At 41.8% G+C, this 21,937-nt stretch overlaps 2 protein-coding genes across 2 annotated transcripts; one reads left to right on the top strand and one right to left on the bottom strand.

Moving 5' to 3' along the window:
• Positions 1 to 32: 32 nt before the first annotated feature.
• PDE12 (phosphodiesterase 12) lies at positions 33 to 4,702 on the top strand. The gene is made up of 3 exons (XM_056501990.1): positions 33 to 1,309; positions 2,330 to 2,408; positions 3,096 to 4,702. Exons 1-3 carry the CDS (start codon positions 71 to 73, stop codon positions 3,536 to 3,538), a joined length of 1,761 nt encoding a protein of 586 aa, XP_056357965.1. The 5' UTR covers positions 33 to 70; the 3' UTR covers positions 3,539 to 4,702.
• A 5,142-nt stretch (positions 4,703 to 9,844) lies between these two features.
• On the bottom strand, positions 9,845 to 20,584 carry ARF4 (ADP ribosylation factor 4). The gene is made up of 6 exons (XM_056501988.1): positions 20,151 to 20,584; positions 14,117 to 14,197; positions 13,530 to 13,639; positions 12,322 to 12,393; positions 11,682 to 11,807; positions 9,845 to 10,801 (listed from the first exon to the last, which is right to left on the bottom strand). Exons 1-6 carry the CDS (start codon positions 20,215 to 20,217, stop codon positions 10,715 to 10,717), a joined length of 543 nt encoding a protein of 180 aa, XP_056357963.1. The 5' UTR covers positions 20,218 to 20,584; the 3' UTR covers positions 9,845 to 10,714.
• Between the last annotated feature and the right edge of the window lie 1,353 nt (positions 20,585 to 21,937).

The following is a 21,937-nucleotide window of genomic DNA, read 5'->3' as shown; positions in this document are numbered from 1 at the left end:
CGACGGCACAGCCCCGCCCCACCCGGCGGTTCCGGCCGCGCCCCGCGGAAGCCGCAGCGCTGCCGGGTCCATGTGGCGTCGGCTCCGCTCCGCCCTCCGGAGCCTCCGCGGCTCCCCCGCCGCACCCCCGCACGGCGGTGGCGGCCGCCCGCCCGCCGCCATGGAGCGCGCCGTGGTGCGCTGCGTGCCGTCCGAGCCCAAGCTGAGCCTGCGGTTCGTGCTGCCCGACGGCAGTGCGCGGCACATGCAGCGCGACCAGGCGGAGCCGCTGGGGCGGGCGCTGGCGCGCATCGCCACCAATGCTGCTAAGGGCCACGGCAAGGCGGGCAAGAAGAGCAAGAAGGCGCGGGCGGAGGAGGGCGCGGAGGGCGAGGCGGCGGTGCCGGCCGTGCGGCTGTTCTCCCGCGACGGCGCGGCGGTGGCGGAGGAGGTGCCGAACGCGGCTGCCTGGCAGGACGGCGCCGTGCTGCACATCGGGGACGCGCGGTACCGCGTGGAGCGCAACCCGCCCGCGCTCACCGAGCTCCGCCTGCCGCGCTCGCTCCTCGCCGGCTTCCCCGTGTGCCCCAAGGTGAGCACCGAGTTCGCCGCGCCGCAGCACTGCCTGTTCCGCTGGTTCCGCGAGCAGCGCCCCGCGGGAGGCGGGGAGGCGGCTGGGGAGGCCTGGGTGGAGACGGCGGCGGCCGAGCGCGTGTTCACGCCGTCGAACGCGCTGGTGGGGCTGCGGCTGAAGCTGCAATGCACGCCCGGGGACGGGGAGCAGCGCTACGGCCCGGCCCGCGAGGTGGAGAGCAGCGGCCCCGTGGAGGCCGGGCCCGGCGCCTGCACCTTCGACTCCCGGCACCTGTACACCAAGAAGGTTTGCGGCCACGGCTCCGTCCGCGCCGTCTCCTACAACATCCTGGCCGACACGTACGCACAGACGGAGTTCTCCCGCACCGTGCTCTACCCCTACTGCGCTCCCTACGCCCTGGAGATCGACTACCGCCAGAACCTGCTCAAGAAGGAGCTGGCGGGCTACAGCGCCGACCTTATCTGCTTGCAAGAGGTGGATAAATCTGTCTTCCTGGACAGCTTGGCCCCGGCGCTAGATGCTTTTGGACTGGAGGGGCTGTTCAGGATTAAGGAGAAGCAGCACGAAGGCCTGGCCACTTTCTATCGCAGAGACAAGTTCAGCCTACTCAGCCAGCACGATATCGCTTTCAGCGAAGCTCTGCTCTCAGAGCCGCTGCACAAGGAGCTGTGCGAGCAGCTGGCCAAGTACCCCCTGGTGCAGGAGAAGGTGCTGCAGAGATCGTCTGTGCTGCAGGTACTTTGACATGCCTTCTTCTCTTTCCCCTCTTTTTTCTTTTCTCGTCCTCCCACTATCTCTAGATGCGGCTGGGCCAGCGTTGTTGGGCCTCAAGCAGCAGAAGGGAGATGAGGGATTAAGAATTTGAAACATGGAACTATGTTCTCTGTTATGTGAGGTAATGGATAAAGCAGAAAATCAACTTAGGAACAAGAACAAAACATTGAGGTCTTACTGAACTGCATAAATGGAATTACCAAATTGGTTTAAAAAAAGGCAGTATTATTTTGCTTTAAAATGGAGACAGCTGTTGAGATTCTGGGCAACGTAGTGATTCCTGGCTGGTGGTATTGGCAGTCAGTTTTTGACTACTTTTATATGTCAGAATATATTTTACAAAACAGTTTTAAGTAGGTTAGTTGAGTATGCTTTGTAATGCCTCTTTAGCAAGTGACAGGAGGGAGACAAATAAGGTTGGACAGGTGTGTAAGCTTCCTGATGCCAGAGGGTCTACCCACGGAGCTGTTGTGCAAGTAAAAGTGTGTGAGATAGAAGGCTGTATAAAGAATTGCAGAAAAACTGCTAAAAGTTTCTTGCTTATGAACTGAGTTGGACTAACAGGACTTCTTTAATAACTGAAATCACCTCCAAATTTTTGTTCAATTTTGTTCAACAGTTATGGAGTGCTACATTTGCTTGCTAAAAGCAGAGATGCAGCTCCAGCTCTGTTGCAGAGAGGGAATACAAAATAAAAGTATTTTAGAATGGTATCGCCTGAACTCTGTCTTGTGAAAAAATATGGCCAAACCAGACACAAGTCAAAAGAATGTTCGTTAAATGATGTAGTGGTAATATTTTGTTTGATACCCAGCTTTTAAGGAAGATTAATGAAAAGTACACCTCCTAAATTGAGTTTATTGGTTATAAGCATCAGATTCTTTGAACTGGATTACCACAAAGGCAAAAGCTAAATAGTGCATTTTAAAATATATAACCTATCTATTTAAGACTTAACAAAGGCTGCTTTTTCTCTTAAAGGTTTCAGTTCTTCAGTCTACAACTGATCCTTCCAGGAAGCTTTGTGTAGCAAATACCCACCTATACTGGCACCCCAAAGGTAATTTTGGCACATGCCTGCATGTAGGATAACTGGGTTTGGAAAGGTTTTTCCTCTTCCTTGTGAGAATAGATTTCCCACCATTCTTTTGCAGCTATAGCCTTTTCTTGTGCAACTGAAGGTTTCCTGCCTTACTTCTTATCTAGATGAAATCAAGCCAGACTCCTAGGTCCGTTTATGTATTTATTTTTCTAGTGTGCCTGGGAGTTAATAGAATCCAGCTGAAAGCAAGGCAAGTCACATTACACACAATTCACCCAAAAAACAGACCATAAAATAGAGAGAGCTTTGTGTGTGCTTATGGTTTCCCAGGCCTGTTGAACATGGAGCTCTCCCAGGGTACTGCCAGGAGGGCAACAAGATTGGGCTCCAGAAACTGTTAGGAGAGATTCTTCTCTTCTCAGTTAGTTTTCTTTTGGTTCTGTACCTTTTGGGGAATATTTTTAGGATGGTTGCCATGAAATGTAAAACTGCTGTATATGAATGTTGAAGCTTCAGCGTTCTTGCATGGGCGAGTTTAAGTTGAAATTGTCTGTCACTCAAAAACTTTCATAGTCAAAAACTTTAAAGGCTTCTTAATTCATGAAAACTATTCTAAAATTCAGGATTGCTGTTTCAGAGCTATATATTCTTAGATGAGTAATGCTGTTTTGCATTATTTGAAATAATACTTGTTTATGTCCGTAGGTGGGAACATCCGTCTGATCCAAATCGCTGTAGCCATGTCTCACATCAAGCACGTAGCCTGTGACTTGTATCCCAGTATCCCAGTCATATTCTGTGGAGATTTTAATAGCACACCCTCGTCAGGAACTTACAGTTTCATCAGCACTGGTGGCATTGCTGAAGATCATGAAGACTGGGTCTCAAATGGGGAGGAAGAAAGGTGCAGTATGTCTCTAAGCCATCCTTTCAAACTGCTAAGTGCTTGTGGAGAACCTGCTTATACAAACTATGTCGGTGGGTTTCATGGATGTCTGGACTACATTTTCATTGACGGAAATGCTCTAGAGGTTGAACAAGTTATTCCATTGCCAAGTCACGAAGAAATAACAACCCATCAGGCTTTACCAAGTGTTTCACATCCTTCTGATCATATAGCACTAATATGTGACTTGAAGTGGAAATAGAGTAGCTCTGGGATGGTGCTTTTGGAGGTTTTCAAATAAATTTAATTTAATGTACTGCTGGGAAACTGAGGTTAGATCCTGACTTGTACCCTACTAAAAGGAAAGCCAAAATGATTAATGAAGAGTTCATGTGTTTTATGACTTTACTGAATATTGTCACAAACACAGAATATTTGCATGACCATTTCCCCCTATTTTATATGCTAATGGGAAAAAATATATTGAAGACAGGGTTTTGAAAATTTGGTTATATACCTTTTTAGTGGTATTTTTAAACGATTAAGAATTATTTTGTTAAAAAAAATGGGAATTTAAAATTATTTGTAAGACTGTACAAGTTGAACCCTGTTTAATTCAGAAATAAACACAGAACCCAAACCCAAATGGATTCAGCTGACTGCACTTCAATTAATGTAATGATAATTTAAGTCTGTAAATTGTCTTGTTCACTTACCATTACTACGGCACAACCTCTAGTAAGTTGCATGAACAATGTACTTGTACCTACCAACTTTCTGAAAAGATGTTCTTAATTATCAGTGAATAGACTTTCTGTCAATAATCAACCATGTTAAATTCAAGATTATAATTTACTTGGAAGCAATTTGTCTGCCCATATAACATGGGTGATGAGGACAGTGTTAACACCTTGTGAAACTGGACTACCTGAAGAAACAGCATCTACTTTGAACATATGCTCCTCTGGTTTGAGTCATCACCATAAAAGAAACTGGAGTTCAGGACAACCAGCTTTGGGTGGGAGGGATATTTATCAATATCATCTGTTTCCAGGTGGGGAGAGATACAGAACAGTGTGGTACATTTGTTATCTGTGCCTAGATCTTTTCAAAGAAACACAAACGACTTGCAAACCTTTATCACAATGGTTGTATTTTGATGCTCTCTTGCATACAAAGACAGCCTTAATTTTTAAGTGTTTTTACATGCATTTTTTCTTTCTAGGAATAGCCTAGTTTGCCCTATTTTGTAGGATACAGGGAAGTGTATTTTACCCATACCTTCACTGAATGTGTTGGAGTGGGTTGAATTAAACAAGCTTCTTGCCCTGCATCTTTAGTCCATAGGAAACAAAAAGCATTTGGAAACCATTCACTGGATCTTCCTCTTTCACCTAATAAAACTCCCTTTATCAGTTGTCTGTCACTGTTGTCAGTTTGGGGTTTTTTTTCTAGTTACTGGTGTCTTTCATGGCAGAACAAGTCTGCCGGGGTTGATAAAAGCTGTGTAATCTCTACTTGCACACCTGCTCACCTCCCCTGCATTCTAGTGCTCTGTAGCTGTACCTGGGATTCACTCAACTGTTTAAACACTACTCAAACCAGGAAGTCACTTTCAGGTGGGATATTTCTGAGGGTTGCTAGTGCTGTCTCTTGCCATAGCCTTTGCTATGCTGTGAAGGGTTGTGGTGTGCAGAATCTTTTAAGTATTTGCTCTTTTATTTCTAATACAATTGCTGCTGTGTTTTACTGGTGTAGTGGCTGGGCATCTAACATGATGGTGGTAGCTGCAGTCACAAAGCCCTAAAGGCAGGTTTACCTTCAGAGATCATACATGACTAAAATGATACAGGCCCATAAATCTCCAAATGTGTCTCAAACAGCATCATGTGAGAAGACAAATCTCATGAACCATCCAGTATTTCATTACAAATAAAGGGAAATAGACAAATTCCACTGTTCTGAGTCTGTAGAGGCCTATGTTGCTAAAGAGCTCATGTAAATGTCCTTTGAAAGCAGCTGCTTTTCAGCAACATAGTTAACCTTCTCTCTGCTCTACTACCTGTGAATTGTCTCCTTGTTCCTGTTCATGCCACACCAAACTAAAACCGGGATGTGATCCTGTTAAAAATACCTTTAGTTCTCTTGTTTGTATTATCATTTTAGTGGATCTCTATGTCCTGAACTTAGTCACCTTAAAGCCACTTGTGCCCAAAGAACAGATACAGGCTTGGAGATGGGTAGAAAGAGGTGATGAAAGCTTGAAGCAAGACCTTAACCTGCTCCAGCAGATCCACCTCAAAACATAACAATGACACATCAAAACATAAGACCTCTGGGCAAATAATTTTTACTGATTTAGTAAATGAGGAAACACATACCTGAAGATGTAACATTTGCAACCATATGGCATCCTAAAAGGGCAGAAAAATTAATTGGAAGATCTGTTAAAGAAAAAAATTGAGTAACAACACCAGGGAAAACAGTGAAAATTACAGTATTACAACTGAGTTAAGAAATACAGAGGCCTACAAATTGCCAGCTCTGAAAAAACAATGAGGGGAAAAAATACTCCACTGAGTAATGCAGGTTTGTTAGCTGGCAAGAGAAATGTCTCAGTCACTTAGAACAGTAAGATTGCTATTTTGAAGTTTGGAAGTGAGACTGTACTATGTATATAGGGTAATTGAGCTCCCCTTATAACTCAAAGAACGTTTTTTTTCCTCATTTTTATGTATCAATTCATTGCAACTGGGTTACTTTGTCTTTTCCAAACCCAAACCATTAAAAAGTCTGTAACTTGTCCCTGGAACCAGAAGATGGAGCTGCTCAGAGAACAGACTTGCCTAGTGCTCTGCCTCACTTCAGAGAAACAGCAGCTCCCTCCTGCTTGCTATGCTGGCACTTGGGCTGCTGCCTCTGTCTCCCTGCAGACTGGGGAGAGGGAGGGCACAGGGAAGCTGGAATGTGCAGGAAGCAAGTGGTGAGGACAAACACGGCACTGAAACAGGCCTTTGCACATGGCAGATATTCCTTTACTAGGTTTAGGAGAAATTCAGCCCAGTAAGCTGATGCTGGGCAATCTCCAGACTCAGTATCCTCCATTTAATTAGGAAACTGCAGCAGCAGAGGCTGCCAATTGCAGCAACGTGTCAGGAACCTGTCACACATCTGGAATGAGAATGCAGCGCTAGGGTCTAGATTAGGAAAGGCACAATTCAAAAAACCTGAGTTTTTTGGGGTGAAAGAACCCTTAGGTATACCTTTGGCCCAGAGCCCCCCTACTCCCAAGCTGCATTTTCATCTGTGTAAGGAAACAGATGGTGCTTCCTACTGCACATATGTTGATTTTAACTCCCATTTTGGCTCCCCCTACACCTCTGGACCTTGCCCAGCAATTAATTCTTCCTCTCTAAATTACATCCAGAACCTACACTAGAACAAATCTCACTCAACTTGTCTCCATTCCATTTCATAAACCTAAACTCACCTGTACTTGTTCCTCATCCAGGAACTGGAAAAGCTCCATGTCCTTCACAACAAAAACCTGGGTAGTATTTGCTTTGCATCTTTGTAACTGTATGTGGGATTTCTTTGTTTTTGTTACTCTACTTTCCCAGACCACCTCTTAAGGAAAATCTCTGCCTTCTACTTTAATTTCACATCTCAGTGCTGCCTCCTGCCTGGATGCTGTCTTAGGAGGGAGAAGTTTCTTCTTTCGTAGTGGCTCCTGCTGTGGACAAATTCATCACTCACAAGAACATTACAGAACTAAGGGCACACAAAACATTTACCTTCTTGAGGCAGCAGACTCGGCTCATTTTTAGGCTCTGGGTATTGCGAAATGTTTACCTGTGTATTTGATACATACAAAATCAACCAAGGTCTGCCAGATCCTTCAGACTGGTATGGCAACTTGGAACTCCTATTATTATTTCCCCTGACCATATCTGCTCCAGACAAAGAGCTCTCTTCCTGTGACAGTAACTGAATTCTCGCACATCTCTTGTACCATTGCTATATTTTAAAGATATAATTCAAGCATTAAGTAAAGTATGATGATAAAGCAAGCAGGGATGCCAAATATGATTGAGAGAAGGATGAAGAAAAGGGTGGAGAAAAATGGTATGAAAAAACCAAGTGGAAAAATACCCAGTATGCTAAGGCATCTGAGCTTTCAACATGTCAAATTGTGTAGCTGCCTTGTTTCTCATACTCTTGGCATAGACAGAAAATTTGTTTCAAGTCTTCCGACTCCTACCCAGTAAGAGGAAAGGCCTTAAACATTTCCATTTTGGCAGCTCAGCTTTATTCATAAATCCAATGGCAGCATATGGAACGTAATTTCTTAAGTCCTCATTCTTGACTAAGGTGGGAAAAACCCTTGGTGGTGTGCAAAATTTCATCATATTGCACTCAAACTGCTTTTGTCCAGATGTTTATAGAAAGATTTCTTAGAGTAACAAGGGACTAATAACTGGGCTCTGAATTTTCATTACCGGCAAAATCCAAATGTTTTACACAACCTGGGCTATTCTTGTAAGCAATGAAAAAAAGTAAAATCATGCATGTATTTAATATTCAAGAAATAAATTTTGTCACCATGGTCAAATAAAAGAAAGCCCACACATCTTCAGTATTTTGCTCTCAGTAGTTAAGCTGGCCATCTGACACACTGAAATAAAGCCTCCTGTACACAAATATCACTTGACTGACTCCCCAGTGCACTAGAACATACCCATTTGTTTGAATATAGAAGTTAATGTACGCAAAGAGAAATTTCAGTCACTGGAACTCAGGATTTCCTGTCACTACTGTGAATGAGGGACACATTTTTAGCAGTCTCATGCTTGTTCAAGATTTTGAACTTCAGGGATAGCAGCTCAGCTCAGGTATTTGACTTCTGATAGGGAAATGACAAACCATGTTAGTACCTAAACTCTTAACAGACTTGAGAAAATTACACGTTCATGGAATTTCATCTTTCTCTGAAGAACAGGGCTGTATAGTACATTGTAACCAATATACAACATTAACTTTGTCTTACTGCATGTCAGTGCAAGCTGTAGCCTTAACCCTTATGCAGAGTCCATTACTCTTTAATGAGGCTCAAGATATTCATTACTTTCTGACTTTGAGGAATTATTCATTTTATAGCAGAATTACACCTACTGATGCAAAAACCCAAATGTGATGACTCTGAAAGATGAGCTTCATATACACATGCTGCAACTGAAAAGCACAGTGTCTCGGAGTTCACCTAAACCTGAACACTTAGTAATTTAAATAATTAAATCTCTACCAAGCAGAATGTTTCCTTCATGGTAATAAACCTAATTTAAGTATCTACTGTTTCATTTAAAGACTGCCTCTAACTGTGTAACAAGCATTGTTTATTTTAACCTACTGGGACTGCAAAAACCAACTTGTAATAGGGACAAGCTGTCTCTTCCGAACAAGGTGTACCTTTTAAGGTTTAATTCAAGGAACTGCATTGCTAGAAATGTGCACATAAACACCTACTGATCAAATGCATGGGTATATCAGCTTTGATTAATAAGTAATCAGCAATTCATTAAACGTGCAGGCAAAACCGTTCTCACCTTACACTGTCTCCTGGGTTTCTGTTACACATTGAAGACATTCAAGAACTGGATTCAAAAACTCTGGAATGTTCCCTGCTTAGCTCATAGTAACAGCAGCTCCTAAGAACTTAAACCTCACTTACAGCAGAAGCCGCCCAGGAAGGTGTTCTGAAGCAAAACTAGCTTGAATTTACCAGACCTTGTCACTGGGATTTCTTGTCTCAAGGGTAACCGACCTGGGTGGAAAATAAGAAGCACTTAGCCTGAAACTGCAACAGAATCATGATGTGGGTTCCTAAAGACATCCAATCAATAGGACAGCATATTTTAATTGGAGGGTTGAACAGTATTTGTTTCTATACAGCACACAGGCAAGAGAAAAAGAGATTCAAAACTACCCATTAGTAGCAGCCTTAAAACACATACTAATTTACGCCTTTTGAACTACCAAGGTGTAAGGGGACAGAAATGAAAACAGACAGTAGCAGTTGTATAGAGATGATTTTTGGGGGCAATTATTAGCATTATTATAATATTTGCTACATCCCCATTAAAGCACTCAGGTTACCTTCCCAGCTAGCCACCAATAGAACGTGTGACTCTCCTGCTGGGACCCATGTAGGTTTTAACATGAAGATGAAACTATTAAACAGACATGCATGCTTTTCAGGCAGTTCAAATTTGTTTTATTACAATTTTTTAACTGTTAGTATTTTCATATCTGGACATCTTGAAAGAATTTTAGATTTACAACTTCAAAAGACATTACAGAATTATGTAAGCCCCGATGACAGCTACTCTACTGCACTGTATACAACTTGGTTGCCTCCCTTCCATGTCCTACTCTACACAGCTCCAAACAAGTGAAAATCTGAGACTGGTGTTCATATTCAAGCTGCAGGAAAGCTCAGTATATGGCGAAAGAAAAAGTGAAAATTTGCATTCAACTATTTCAGGAATCAAGAAGAGCATACACAGAACTATACATTTTATCATTTTATTAGGAATAATTCCAAGTGGGTTATGAAGAAACTAATCCATTGAGTTCGATGAATTTTCCAAAATTTCCTTATGAAGATATGTTCACCAACAAACAGTAAAACTTCAGCAGAACTATTATACACTGGGCAAAAATAGTCAGGCTGATACCAAAAAGCAACATGCAACATAAAAAAAAAAGATACAATATAAAGGAAGACAATCTGCTGAATATTAAAAACAACCTCAACATGAGCTCTTCGCAACCAGCACAGAACTATTCTACCCATCAAATCCAATTCACACAAAGGCAAGTAGGGCTGACAGAACCCAAGGATTAATAAAATATTCCTCAGTGCAGTAGATTTGTATAGTGTTTTAGAGCATTTCCTTGGCTTGGAACAAGCAGTATTAGGAAATCTTTTTGGCAAGGGAGAGAAATAAATATATACGGAATGCTACATTTTTAAATCAGCAGACTGTCTGAGGAATGAAACAGGGCATCAGTAAACTAAGAGTAGCGGGAGGAAAAAAAATTAAAACATTAATTTATTTGGGCTCAAAGAGTATTCAAAACAGATCTTAAAGATGTCACAATAACTATATTCAGGCATTTAGGCTAACAAGGGGAATAAAATCAGAAGATACACTTTTTTCCAAGTTAAGGAGATTTTTTACCCAAGCATATTGCTACCTTTGCAACATGTAGCTCGGTAAACAATAATTGGCAACAAAACAAGTTGAAACGCTGTAATATCCTGCCCAAATATCAGTTCCAGATACTGTAATAACCAAGATGCAAACTAATTTTGTTGTAACAAGCCTAGACCACTTATATCAAACATGTCCCTGGTGAAAGTGTCATCCAGTTGGAATTAGCGTTTTGAGAGTTCATTTGACAGCCAGTCAAGTCCCTCATACAGACCAGTTCCTTGCGTAGCACAGGTAGCCTGGACATACCACTGTTAATACAGAACACAAAAATTATATTTAAATACTGACAAAATGCAAGCTAAGTTAAGACAGTATGTGATAGTCACTCTTTAGTGTTGTTATAATTGTGTGTTATAACAGTGTTCTTTAAATACTGTTTTGTGTCCTAAGTAGAGTCAAGACTGAACAAATGGTACTTTTAAAAATTTTGAGAAGTACATGTAGTGTACAGGAGGTTCAGACATTATCCAGAGACTCAAGTGTGGGCCTCGTAAAGGCTACAACATAGTTTAAGGGATCAAAAAACAAATACAGAACTTATATTTGGTTTATATGCTGAAAACTACTTCTTGTCTCTGAAAGACCGCTCTTCAGGAAGTGAAGATGGAATTATCTACATGGACCTCTGAAACAGCTTCTATGGTCAGGATCTTAGTGTGTCAACAAAGACACTCAGATGACAAAAGGTGGGAAGGTTAATGTGAAGCAAACTTGTGTCTAAAGCTTGAGCAGATAGAATCTAATGCTTCAGAAGCTACGTAATTTCCTCCTGGAGGTGGGAATGCAGAATGCATTTGTTCTCCCAGAATACTGAGAAAACAGGAAAACCCATCACATACTTTGTGAAATGCTGGATGTCTGTATTTCAATGACATACTGGAGTGTCTGAAAGTTTTCAGAAAAAGGTAAGAAATGAAACACCTCTAACAGCTGAATGCACTGGATTATACTTCTAAATCACTCATTTTGAACAAAGACCTGAATTATGCATTATAAAGTTTAACAGCAGGTGTGTGCATCTTTCTACAGAAAGAGGTGAAAACTACCCTTTCTCTTAGAGGAACTTTATGTTTATGATATATAAGAGAGGGAGAAAAGAGTTCATCAGTCAGAAAGTTTAGCACTTACAGTTCTGTTACGCAGAGACTGAAGGCCTAGTTTATCTGTCATTTCACTGATTGCCATGGCATTTGGCAGATCCTGTTTGTTTGCGAACAGAAGCAGCACTGCATCTCGCAGCTCATCCTCCTGAAGCTAACAGAAAAAACAGGCACATTATTAAATAGCCTCAGTTAAGTAAGTCAGTTACTTCAACAAACACTAACAAAATCTAAATACTGACTTAAGGGTTGTAAATATTTTCATTTTTGCTCCTGAAGTCACTAGCACATATTGAGTGAAACTTAACCAGTATACAACAGAGCTCCTGCAATTAAGGAAGCCACCTTTCAATTTTAAAAGTTTAAATTTATGGGCACCTTGCTGACGAAATATTCTCTATACCAATCTGTTCTTCCAAAAATCTTTCTCTGCTGCATTTCTATCAAGGTTTCATGAATGAAAAGTTCTGACACATTATTAGTTCTCTACAGAGTGGAAATTACAACTCGGTGCACTATGTGACCCAGAATTACCAGCTGAATACAATATGCACTGTACAGACTCCCTAAAACTTTAAAATCCTAAATCTCTTAGGGAGCCTGACAAACATTTAAAAAACAGGACAAGTCAGTCTAACAATGATACTTCAGAAGATATTGATATTTACCATTTTCTGCAGCTCTTCTGCTGCTTCTTGGATTCTCTCTCTGTCATTGCTGTCTACCACAAAAATGAGGCCCTGCAGAAAGTTAAGCAGATTTGAAAAAGCCATTGTAAATGTGCAGCACCATTTTAAAACAGCCAAAATACTCATATTGAATATTGTGATTGCTTACCTAAGAAAGGGGACAGATTTAAAATAAATTTATGTTTAAACAATGCATGATGTGTGTCTGAACAACTAGCTAAGTCTCAACTTTAAAATAGGGCAGCAAAATTAGATAAACTAACCCTTCCCCTCCCCTTTCACTCACTGTGTATTGAAAATCACAAATGCTTCACCATCTCATATTTCACTGAAAAAACCCACACCCTTAAAGCAATGCCTGAATTTGTTAAAAAAATTTTGCATCAAACAGTACTTCTAATGGCATCTCAGCTATTCAAGTGTTCTTCTTACACAATTTAATCTTAACCTTTCGATCTGAAAACCTTGCTTTTATCATTCTCTTCAAGGAAAGCCAAGTATTTTTTAGAAGTATTTAGTAACAGGACAAGAATAAGGAACTGAAATTAAGTATTACTCTATTCACAGTATTATGGTGGAACAAAGTCCCTTTTGTCAATCCAGACCCCTGTATTTTTCTGCATCCATCATATGAATCATGCTGGACACATATATAATGGAAATAATTCTATAGTCAACACAAAAAAACTCCAAGCAAACTCACTCCAGAAGTTTTCTGACACTAATAAGCAACTTACCTCACTACTTGAGAGCCAAAGGTATCACATCTATGTCCCAAAAACTGACTGCAGTCACATCAGTGTGAAGCTGGCACTTTTCAATCAACTGGTAACAATATGTTTTACCATATTTTAGATGCTCAGCTTACTAAAAACACTGATAAAGCATAGTAAAAGCTATACACTTTAAGAATTCCTCACAACAAACCAATTGCTCTGGCACATTACAGAACACTGGTAGACCCTAAAGGACTTGATCCTTGAGAAGCTACACTCACAACTAGATTTGAAGCCTTCAGGGGAACAAACTAGCTTCAACTAAAATAAAATCTGGATACCCTCAGAAGTTGCAGGAAGTAGTGCAGAGCCTTTCTGAAAGAAAGAAAACAACTTTCCATATGTACTCTACAAAACACAATGAGGCTTTACAAAATAGGTCTTGAACTATTGCCATTTGAGTACTCTTACCTGTGTGTTTTGGAAATAATGCCTCCAAAGAGGTCTAATTTTATCTTGACCACCAACATCCCAAACTGTGAAACAAATGTTTTTATATTCTACCGTCTCCACATTAAAACCTAAAAATGAAGGAGTTTAGTAATTAGAAATCGTTGATTCTAGTGTTAAAACACAATTCTAACCATGTTAGATACTTCCTAAGGTACACTTCTCCCAAATACGTATAAAATGGCATATCAATACTGAACTGGTAAATCAGGAAGAAAATTGACTGAAGGGGGAAAAAACATGAATCACTTAAATCCAAGTCCAAATGGCTGAGCAAATATTTCAGGCACAAACTCTGAGGCTCATGGTGTTTGGAGGAATTGGTGCTACTGATCTGGTTCCTGTCCTCTTGAGCATCTGCTACTGGCCACAGTCAGTAGTAGGATTCTGGTCTGGATGTCTGTCAAGTTATGTTATGGCAGGTACCAGACAATTCATGTTTGTCTTGATTCTTATTCTAACTGCAAAGACAGCAAATCCCTGCACCCTTCAGAGGCCTATCAGGTTTAGAGTAATAGGATTAAAGATGGAAGAACTGCTGATCTTACCAATAGTGGGAATTGTGGTGACAATTTCTCCTAGTTTCAGTTTATAAAGAATGGTTGTCTTACCAGCAGCATCCAAACCAACTAGAAAGAAAAGAAAAATTGCTTTAGTTCACAAACTAAACTACAACTTGCTAATTTAAAAAATGTCATTTTACATGCAGAGTACTAGGGGTTTTTCACTGAGAACAGCTTTGTAAGCACTCTTAACTCATTGCTGATAAACTACTGTATGTTTTTCCCCGTCTCTTCTACCCAGCAGTGAGAGAGAACTAGTCATGAAGAAAACAAGCTAAGAAAGACACTTCCATTCACAACCTACAAGCTCACAAGTTTCTAGTAATCTCCTTAGTATTTGTGTCAATTAAGCTTAATCATTCACATTGAAAGCTTCTTCCATCAGGAAGACTTTAAGAGCAACAATCTACAAGCAGCACACAGTTTCTAACTGGTAACACATTTGTTACTTCACTAAGCTGGAGAAGGCCTCTTACTCAAACTGCAAAACTCAGCTTCACAGGCACATGGTCCAGCTGAAGCTGGCACTATACATGAAAGACACGTCTTGTCTCTTATTCCAGACTTTTCCTCCCTTTGCTAAAACATTTCTTTAGCACTCACAAAACCACATATATCAGGAATTTCTCATCATCCCTCTACACTACACACAAGGGCTGTGGGTCTTCTCCAGGATATCATTTCCATACAGATCCACTAAGATGCCTCCATTAGGAGTCTCCTCCTAATAACTGTTGGGTCGTTACAGAAGACCTTCTGCACTTAAATTTGCTTAAGCTTGCTGTTTTTCAATGTAAGCTATGTGGTAAAAATGGGATTCTTCAGAAATAAAGTATAATAAAATGAAGCCTAAAAGACTTTTTTTTTAACACATCACCAACATGGCAAGTGTACATTGTAGTTTTCTAAAACTGTTTGTGAAACTGCTTATTGTCAAGCATTTTAGAACACATAAATATATCGCAAAAGAGAATTCTTTAAATTAGAACCCAATACCTAGCACACAAGCACCTCCATAAACAATAGGTACTAAACAGCACAAAATATCTATCTTTTTTCCCAAACAAAAACACCCCCATCAAAAGAAGTAATCAAAACTTTTGCAAGAAACCAAATGCTATCCTCATTTTATAAGGATAACACACACTCTTAAGCATTCTGAGTTAACTTCCTACTCTGCAACTGCAATATATTAAGTTCTAAGTGGTTTGGTGACTTGCCTATTAATAATACAACTGTTTCCGCAGCACTGCAAAAAAACAGGATTCAAAATTACCTGCTCATTCAGAATGAAACCGAACTCTTGAAAAACCTCCTTCTTCTCAAGAAACAAACTGCTGTTGCAGCAAACTAATTAAAAAAACCCTATCTATAATTGTCCTATATTCTAACAGTGCACAGGATTAAACATACCAATGCAGTTTCTTAGGTGATGTCACTGCACATAAAAAAACCAAAAAATTAATTCCTAATGTCATGCCAGCATGTATGAAAGAAAGGGGGTGGGGTGGGAATCTACTATCAAAACCAAAGCTCCTTCACTCCCAAAATGCTCAAAATGAAATTTAAGGGGTTTGAGTTTGCTATTGTTTAAGTGTTGGTCTCCTTCAGAACCACACACAAGCATGAACAAAAAAAGCCACAGTGCAGCAGAAGTTACACAAGAACTTTCAAGTCATGAAACTTGTAAATGCCACAATTTTCCCCACAGCAGTTAAGTGTCAGGTCACGTTACAAAACTCTCTAAGCAGACTTCAGAACCCTCAAAAACACAATGTTTTTCACAGCACAAGGCTTGAAGCCCAACACTATTTTCACACTGCTCAACCTCAAGTAAGCACTTTTAGGACGCATAGATCTTCATAAGAACATATCATGCCTGTACATGTATGATAGGGTGTTTTCCCAGTAAATTAATAATAAGATAATTTAGTGAACCAATTAGAGTTACAGCTACTCCAAACTCTTCTCTTATTGCTCCCCACCAAAAAAATTACTCCATTATCAATACAAGAGCTGTTAAAATTAACAATGTAAGAAAGATGCCATTGTCTGCACAAACTATTTGAGTGTATTTGAGGTTTATACTAATAACACAGATAAAGACAAAGAAAAAAGCTAATCTTATTCCAAAGAATGTATACAGGGTATCGAGATCCATTTGAAGACATGGATCAGAGTTAAGAAATTAGAAACTAGTCAACATTTTTAAACTACTTCCTATATTACAAAAATATTGCCCCAGTTACCCACTCTATCCTTGTGCACCTCAGTCGTGCTGTAGAAGGCTACAGTGCCTATGTAAGCACACAAAGCCCAGACTTTGCTTAAATCCACTCTTACCCACAACTCTTGATTAAGCTGTTGGACTTTGCACTGAGGCAGGCTGAGTTATGGGGTTATGGGTAAGTGTTTTCCTCTTCTCACTTCACACTTGATGCAGCTTAACTGAGGGAAGGGCCTTATGCAAAGCCCCGTGACCCTATTCCCAAAAACCCCTGCCTCTTTTGGCCAAACTGCAAATGTTACAAAGTCTAAAGATGCAAGTAATGAAAAGCATAACCTCCATTCATATTTCTTACTCCAATTTGCAATTTACCACCCTTTAAAAAAATTTCAGAGCACTAAATCACATTTCATCTTTTGAGCTGGCAGGAAGTATAACTATTGCTTTTAGCGATCCAAGAATAAACACGTTTACATTTGAACAGGAACACTAAATGTAAACCTATGAGCTACTGCCACATCATAAACTTCACCAAGATTAAAAGCCACATCTTAAATCCCAAAACAAAGTGAATTTCCAATTCTACATTTTCACTGACTCTACTGCCTGAATGACCATTGTCAAGACCAAGATGTAAGAGACCCTGTGAAGGGTATAAAGTTAAGCAATTGTACTGCAAAGCACCAAGATCACAAAAAAAAGTAAAAATGGAAAGCACAAACCTGTACTTGCAACCATACACCTCTAAATTGAATCAAACACCCTCTTCCTCTAGCTGGAGAAAAAAATACCTACAATGCTTTTAGGCTCTGCTAAAATCGCTGTGGTTCTAAGCCCTTTACTCCTCTTAAAGAGTGTTTTAGTCAAGTCTGTCAGTTGTGTTTCTAAATGTCAAGCTTAAAGTCCACTTGTCCCTAGGAGCATCATCCTTGACCACATCCATCCTTCATTAACCAACTTCCAACTTTGATCACTGGTGGCTGAATATCAAGCTGCCTCTGTTACTACAGCACAAAACTTCATAAAAGCTATATGCACAGCATGCAAACCAACAGTTGTCTAAAACAACACCTGCCCAAATAAAAAAACAGCTAAATGATTATTATCTGTTACAGTGACACAACTCCCTAAGAATCTGACATTTTCCACCAAATGTATTTAATAATTACCTTTGCATTTGAACCTCCTGAGCAGTTAATATAACACTTGGACAACTACACCAAGACAGAGCACTAAATTATGATACTGAGGAGTGCACAGTGAATTGGTATCTTGTTTTTCAAGGACAAAAAACATCAGTGAAGAGTTTCTCAGACAGGGTAGTTTCACATGCAGGGTTAAGACTCAGTGTTTCTACTCTTAATGCCCCAGTCACCTAACCTGACTTTCAGACACCGTATCCCATAGCTCTTTCTTTTCCATCATGTTGTGCCTATTTATAAAGAAAATATGTGAATCTTCTTTTCATAGAAGATTCTTCTATTCTAGAAGATTCTACCATTCTTCCAAATAGTAACTTAATATTTTTGAAAAATACTTAGTTACACAAGTGTATAGTTGGAAAAAAATAGTTAAGTAACAGTATAACATTAAATATCCTCTTCTTATCATAAACGGAATTTGAGAACGTAAAAAATAAGTGAGTGCTGTTGGTAATGGTCCCTGATGAGAAATAGTTACATTCTGCAGAACTCAATAAACACAAAGTCTGTTTTAGGAGCTAAATTAATTCTAATTTATCTTCAAGTCTGCAGAAACAGAAGAAAGCTGTGACGAAGTCAGAATTACAAATTAATTAACTGTTGATATCAATTCACATAATATTTTTCCCCTAAGTACTTTACCCCATAAAGTTATTTCTTAATTGGTGTTCTATATACAGAAATTTAAATGTTTGGGCTTGAATAGCACCATTTTTAAACCATACACTGAATATTATAATCCTGAGGAAAAGTTCTAATTCTATCCCAGTATTCATTCAGACATCTCTCCTCAAAGTGCCGATATACGATGTACAATGCTATGATGAGATTTTTAGTGTTACAGTTATACACAAATTATGTCATATTCAATGTAACATTCTCTTTCTAAACATCCAGTTTATGTCTTCTAACATGCTCTCACCACAACATATCCCAAGTTCTACTCTCCTATACTACCTAAAAAATACAGTGCTGTACTGTGCTCTGATCCAGCTGTGCATTTTAATACAAGGTCTTAAAATAGAATTTTGTAAGAAATATAAAAGTAAGCTCATTTGAACCAGCTGCTACAAAGTGCACGTTCCAAAGCCATGTCTAACCTAAATTTGACCTGATTTCCTGCCAATGAAGAGCCTTGCAAGCAGTTTAGATCTGTATGACATCACTTTCCTGCTCTCAGTACTTTGCAAAAAGTAACAGAACTACAAATACCACAGACACTGTCTCATCCTACAGCCAAGCTCACTTGAAGATTTGACTTCATTCATTAAGAGTCATATGAAGAGTCTGGCTGTTAGGGAGACAACTAAATCACCTCCTTGAAACCAGCACATGTACCAAGTTGTCTTGAAGACTAAAATTACCAGGATTATTTTGTAACGGATGAGAGTCTCTAATTTCAAACAGATAAGACACAATAAAAATTACTGGGTATGCAAAAACGAACTTTGCCACCACAAAATATATGGAGAACCTGAAAGATTATAATTTTAAAAAGCTGTACTACTGTGTCTGCTGTACATATCTAGGCAGCATTAGGGGTTGATGTGTGCCAGGAAGTTTCACAGTTAGAACCTGCTCCCCTTGCTGACTATCTCCAAATGAGCATTTTATTTAGCTCCTTAGGACAAACTACTACAGTCAACGGCCATGAACCAAATTCCATTCACTTTGGTAACAGAATTTGAGAAAAATTTAGAGGCTAAGGACTGTTTGTACATAAAGTTTGCAGGGGTGGGTAGGTGGGTGGAAGAAGGCAAGGAAGAACTCAAAGCGGAGGAGGAAATACCAATGCAGTATGTGCTGGCTTTGACCTTTTGAACTATAATCTGAAAGTGAGAATCATCAAGAGCCACTGGCTTCAATTCCTATACAGGAATTCCTATCCCGTATCACGGGAACAGATAATTTAAAAATAAATGGATATTAAAAGTAAATAATTATGGGGGCAGACAGTAAGACTAAGCAAGCACAGTAAGAGCTGTCTAGAGAGTTTTATCGGTTTGTACACGAGGCACAAAACTAATGCCCATAGAAGCTATACCGAAACGCCCTTTCACAAGAGCCAAGATACAGACACTATAGCTCCCTACAGCTGCTGAAAATCGGCCATTATACGGCAGTTCTTACGCCCCTGGTGTTGCACACACCAGGCTTTGTCACATCCTGCTGGCGGAGCCGCAGTGCCGGGGCAGGAGGGCACGGCCGGGCCGCGGGGCTCGCCCGCCCGGGGACACCGGCCCTGCCCGGCCGCAATTCCATCTTTGTTCCGCGCGCGACCCGGCGAAGCTGCGGGAATGGGGCTCGGCCTCGCCGTGCCCGGCAGGACCGGGGGGCGGCGGGCGAGGCAGGGAGGAGAACGGGCACACGGCGGGAGAAAAGAAAGGGCAAATACAGCCCGATCCGCATCCCATCCCCTCCCCTCCCCACCGCTCTCCCAACGACCCCCCCCCCACCGCCACCCAGCCTATGGGACGGGCACAGCGCGGTGTCCGCGCCCCGCAGCCCGGGACAGGGCGATTCCCCCGCCGCGACCCGCGGCCTCCTCTCCCCGGGCCCCGGCCGGTCCAGGCTCCGCGGTGGTCCTCACCCATAAGGATGCGCATCTGCTTCTTGCCGAAGAGGCGCGAGAAGAGCGAGGAGATGGTGAGGCCCATGGCGGCTTCGGCGGCGCTGGGCGGCGGCAGGGGAGCGCTGAGGGAAGGAGGGCGGGAGGGAGCGCGGCCCGGCCGGTGTGCGCGCACGGATCCCTCCGCGAGCGAGGGGTGCCCGGCGGCGGCGGCGGCGGCGGCGGCGGCGGCGGGTGCTTTATGACCGGGGACCTCGCTCGGTCTCTGCCACGTCACGCTCCCCGCGGCCGCCCCGGCTCCAACGCGGACACGATCACGTCACGCTCGCCACATCCCCCGGCCGCGGCACCACCCTCCGCCACACGGCCCCGGCGAGGCGGGGACTACGACTCCCGGCATGCGCTGCGCCGCTATGCGCGCCTCGCTCATTTGCCGCCGCCGCGGGGCACGCCGGGGGATGTAGGCGGGCGCACCAACCCGCCCCGCACAGCTTCCGGGTCGCGCGGGGCACGCCGGGTGCGGCCGGCCCCGCCCTGGCCGTGGGGACAGGTGGCAGCCGCGGTAACGCTCCGCTCTCAGCCGCCGGGCGGGGGGGGGACGGCAAACAGCTCCCGCTGCCCGCACGCACGGAGAGACTGGTGAAACCAATCCTCCAAATGCAAACCCCACCAGCGAAAAGCACATTTAATAAAAATAATCCCCAAACAAGCCCTCCCAAATCTCTAAAAACCAAACCGAAACAAACCAACAAAAGACAGCACTGTGACACATTACAATACTATTATTAATTATATATATATATATCTCCAGCACTACAGTAATTACTAGGCAGCCCGGTCACAGCAGGGCCCTGTTCTCACCCCGCCCTGACCCTCCCCAGAGGCCCGAAGCTGCAGCACCGCTCTCGCTGCTGGGCAGGGAGCACTACACACAGTAAAACTGAACCAAGCTACGGTCAACGTTCTATGAACAGAAGGTATTTACTTATCCTTTACTAACGATGTTTTTCTTTAATTATCCTTATTATCATAGTCCTGAACCAGATCCTAACATCTGGCTACTAAGTCAGACAACTGAGGCTGTTTTTTTCATAGAATCATAAAATGGTTTGGGCATTGGAAGGGCTGGATCATCTCATTCCACCCCCCCGGCATAGACAAAGACCTTCCATCAGACTAGGGACGCAATGCCCTGTCCAACCCCACCTTGAACACTTCCAGGGATGGGGCATCCACAAGTCTTCTTACATATCATGTTTAAAACCTTATTCTAATTCTAAATTATGCTCTTCTGAACCCAAAACCTGGTGTAAATTAAGAGGGAAATATATATTTATATAAATGAAATAAATCATACCTTAAATCTACTTTATGCCTAAGATGTTCATATGATCCTGATCAACCACAAAAACAATCAGGAAGCTGTGATCTAAGCAGTCTAGTTCTAGGTTTCCAATATTTACCTAATCTTCTGTTCAGAGCATTCAGTATTTACACTTCTTTTTTTGAGGCTAGAAAAGTTAAGCTTCCCTGTGCTTGAGGACAGTTACTTTCTGGATCTCCAAGCTGGCCTATTCTTAGTGTATCTGCATTGTTAATAGATACATTCCCCTATTTCAGTTCTTTATTTGCTTTAGAATCCAGGCCCTGCCATTTGCTTTGCTGAGGATCCTGCAGCTCTTGTCATATTCCAACCATGATGCATAAGCAAACTACAACAGCACTCCACCACATTTCTGGCCAACTCAGGGGTACAGCTTCATCAAGTAGCAGTCTTTGCAAGCTCAACAGCTTTGCTTACACAGGAG

The sequence above is a fragment of the Oenanthe melanoleuca genome, chromosome 12, assembly GCF_029582105.1.
Source record: "Oenanthe melanoleuca isolate GR-GAL-2019-014 chromosome 12, OMel1.0, whole genome shotgun sequence".
NCBI classification, from domain to species: domain Eukaryota; kingdom Metazoa; phylum Chordata; class Aves; order Passeriformes; family Muscicapidae; genus Oenanthe; species Oenanthe melanoleuca.
The sequence above is the reverse complement of the archived record's forward strand: the minus strand, read 5'-3'. Positions and strand labels throughout refer to the sequence as shown.

What these genes read in the sequence shown, in the direction of transcription:
- PDE12 (XM_056501990.1), top strand. Translation starts at nt 71, where the DNA reads ATGTGGCGTCGGCTCCGCTCCGCCCTCCGGAGCCTCCGCGGCTCCCCC. An exon ending in AGAGATCGTCTGTGCTGCAG is followed by an intron (nt 1,310 to 2,329) that starts GTACTTTGACAT and finishes TTTCTCTTAAAG; the next exon opens with GTTTCAGTTCTTCAGTCTAC. An exon ending in CCTATACTGGCACCCCAAAG is followed by an intron (nt 2,409 to 3,095) that starts GTAATTTTGGCA and finishes TTATGTCCGTAG; the next exon opens with GTGGGAACATCCGTCTGATC.
- ARF4 (XM_056501988.1), bottom strand. Translation starts at nt 20,217, where the DNA reads ATGGGCCTCACCATCTCCTCGCTCTTCTCGCGCCTCTTCGGCAAGAAG. An exon ending in GCAGATGCGCATCCTTATGG is followed by an intron (nt 14,198 to 20,150) that starts GTGAGGACCACC and finishes TTTTCTTTCTAG; the next exon opens with TTGGTTTGGATGCTGCTGGT. An exon ending in CACCACAATTCCCACTATTG is followed by an intron (nt 13,640 to 14,116) that starts GTAAGATCAGCA and finishes CTTCATTTTTAG; the next exon opens with GTTTTAATGTGGAGACGGTA.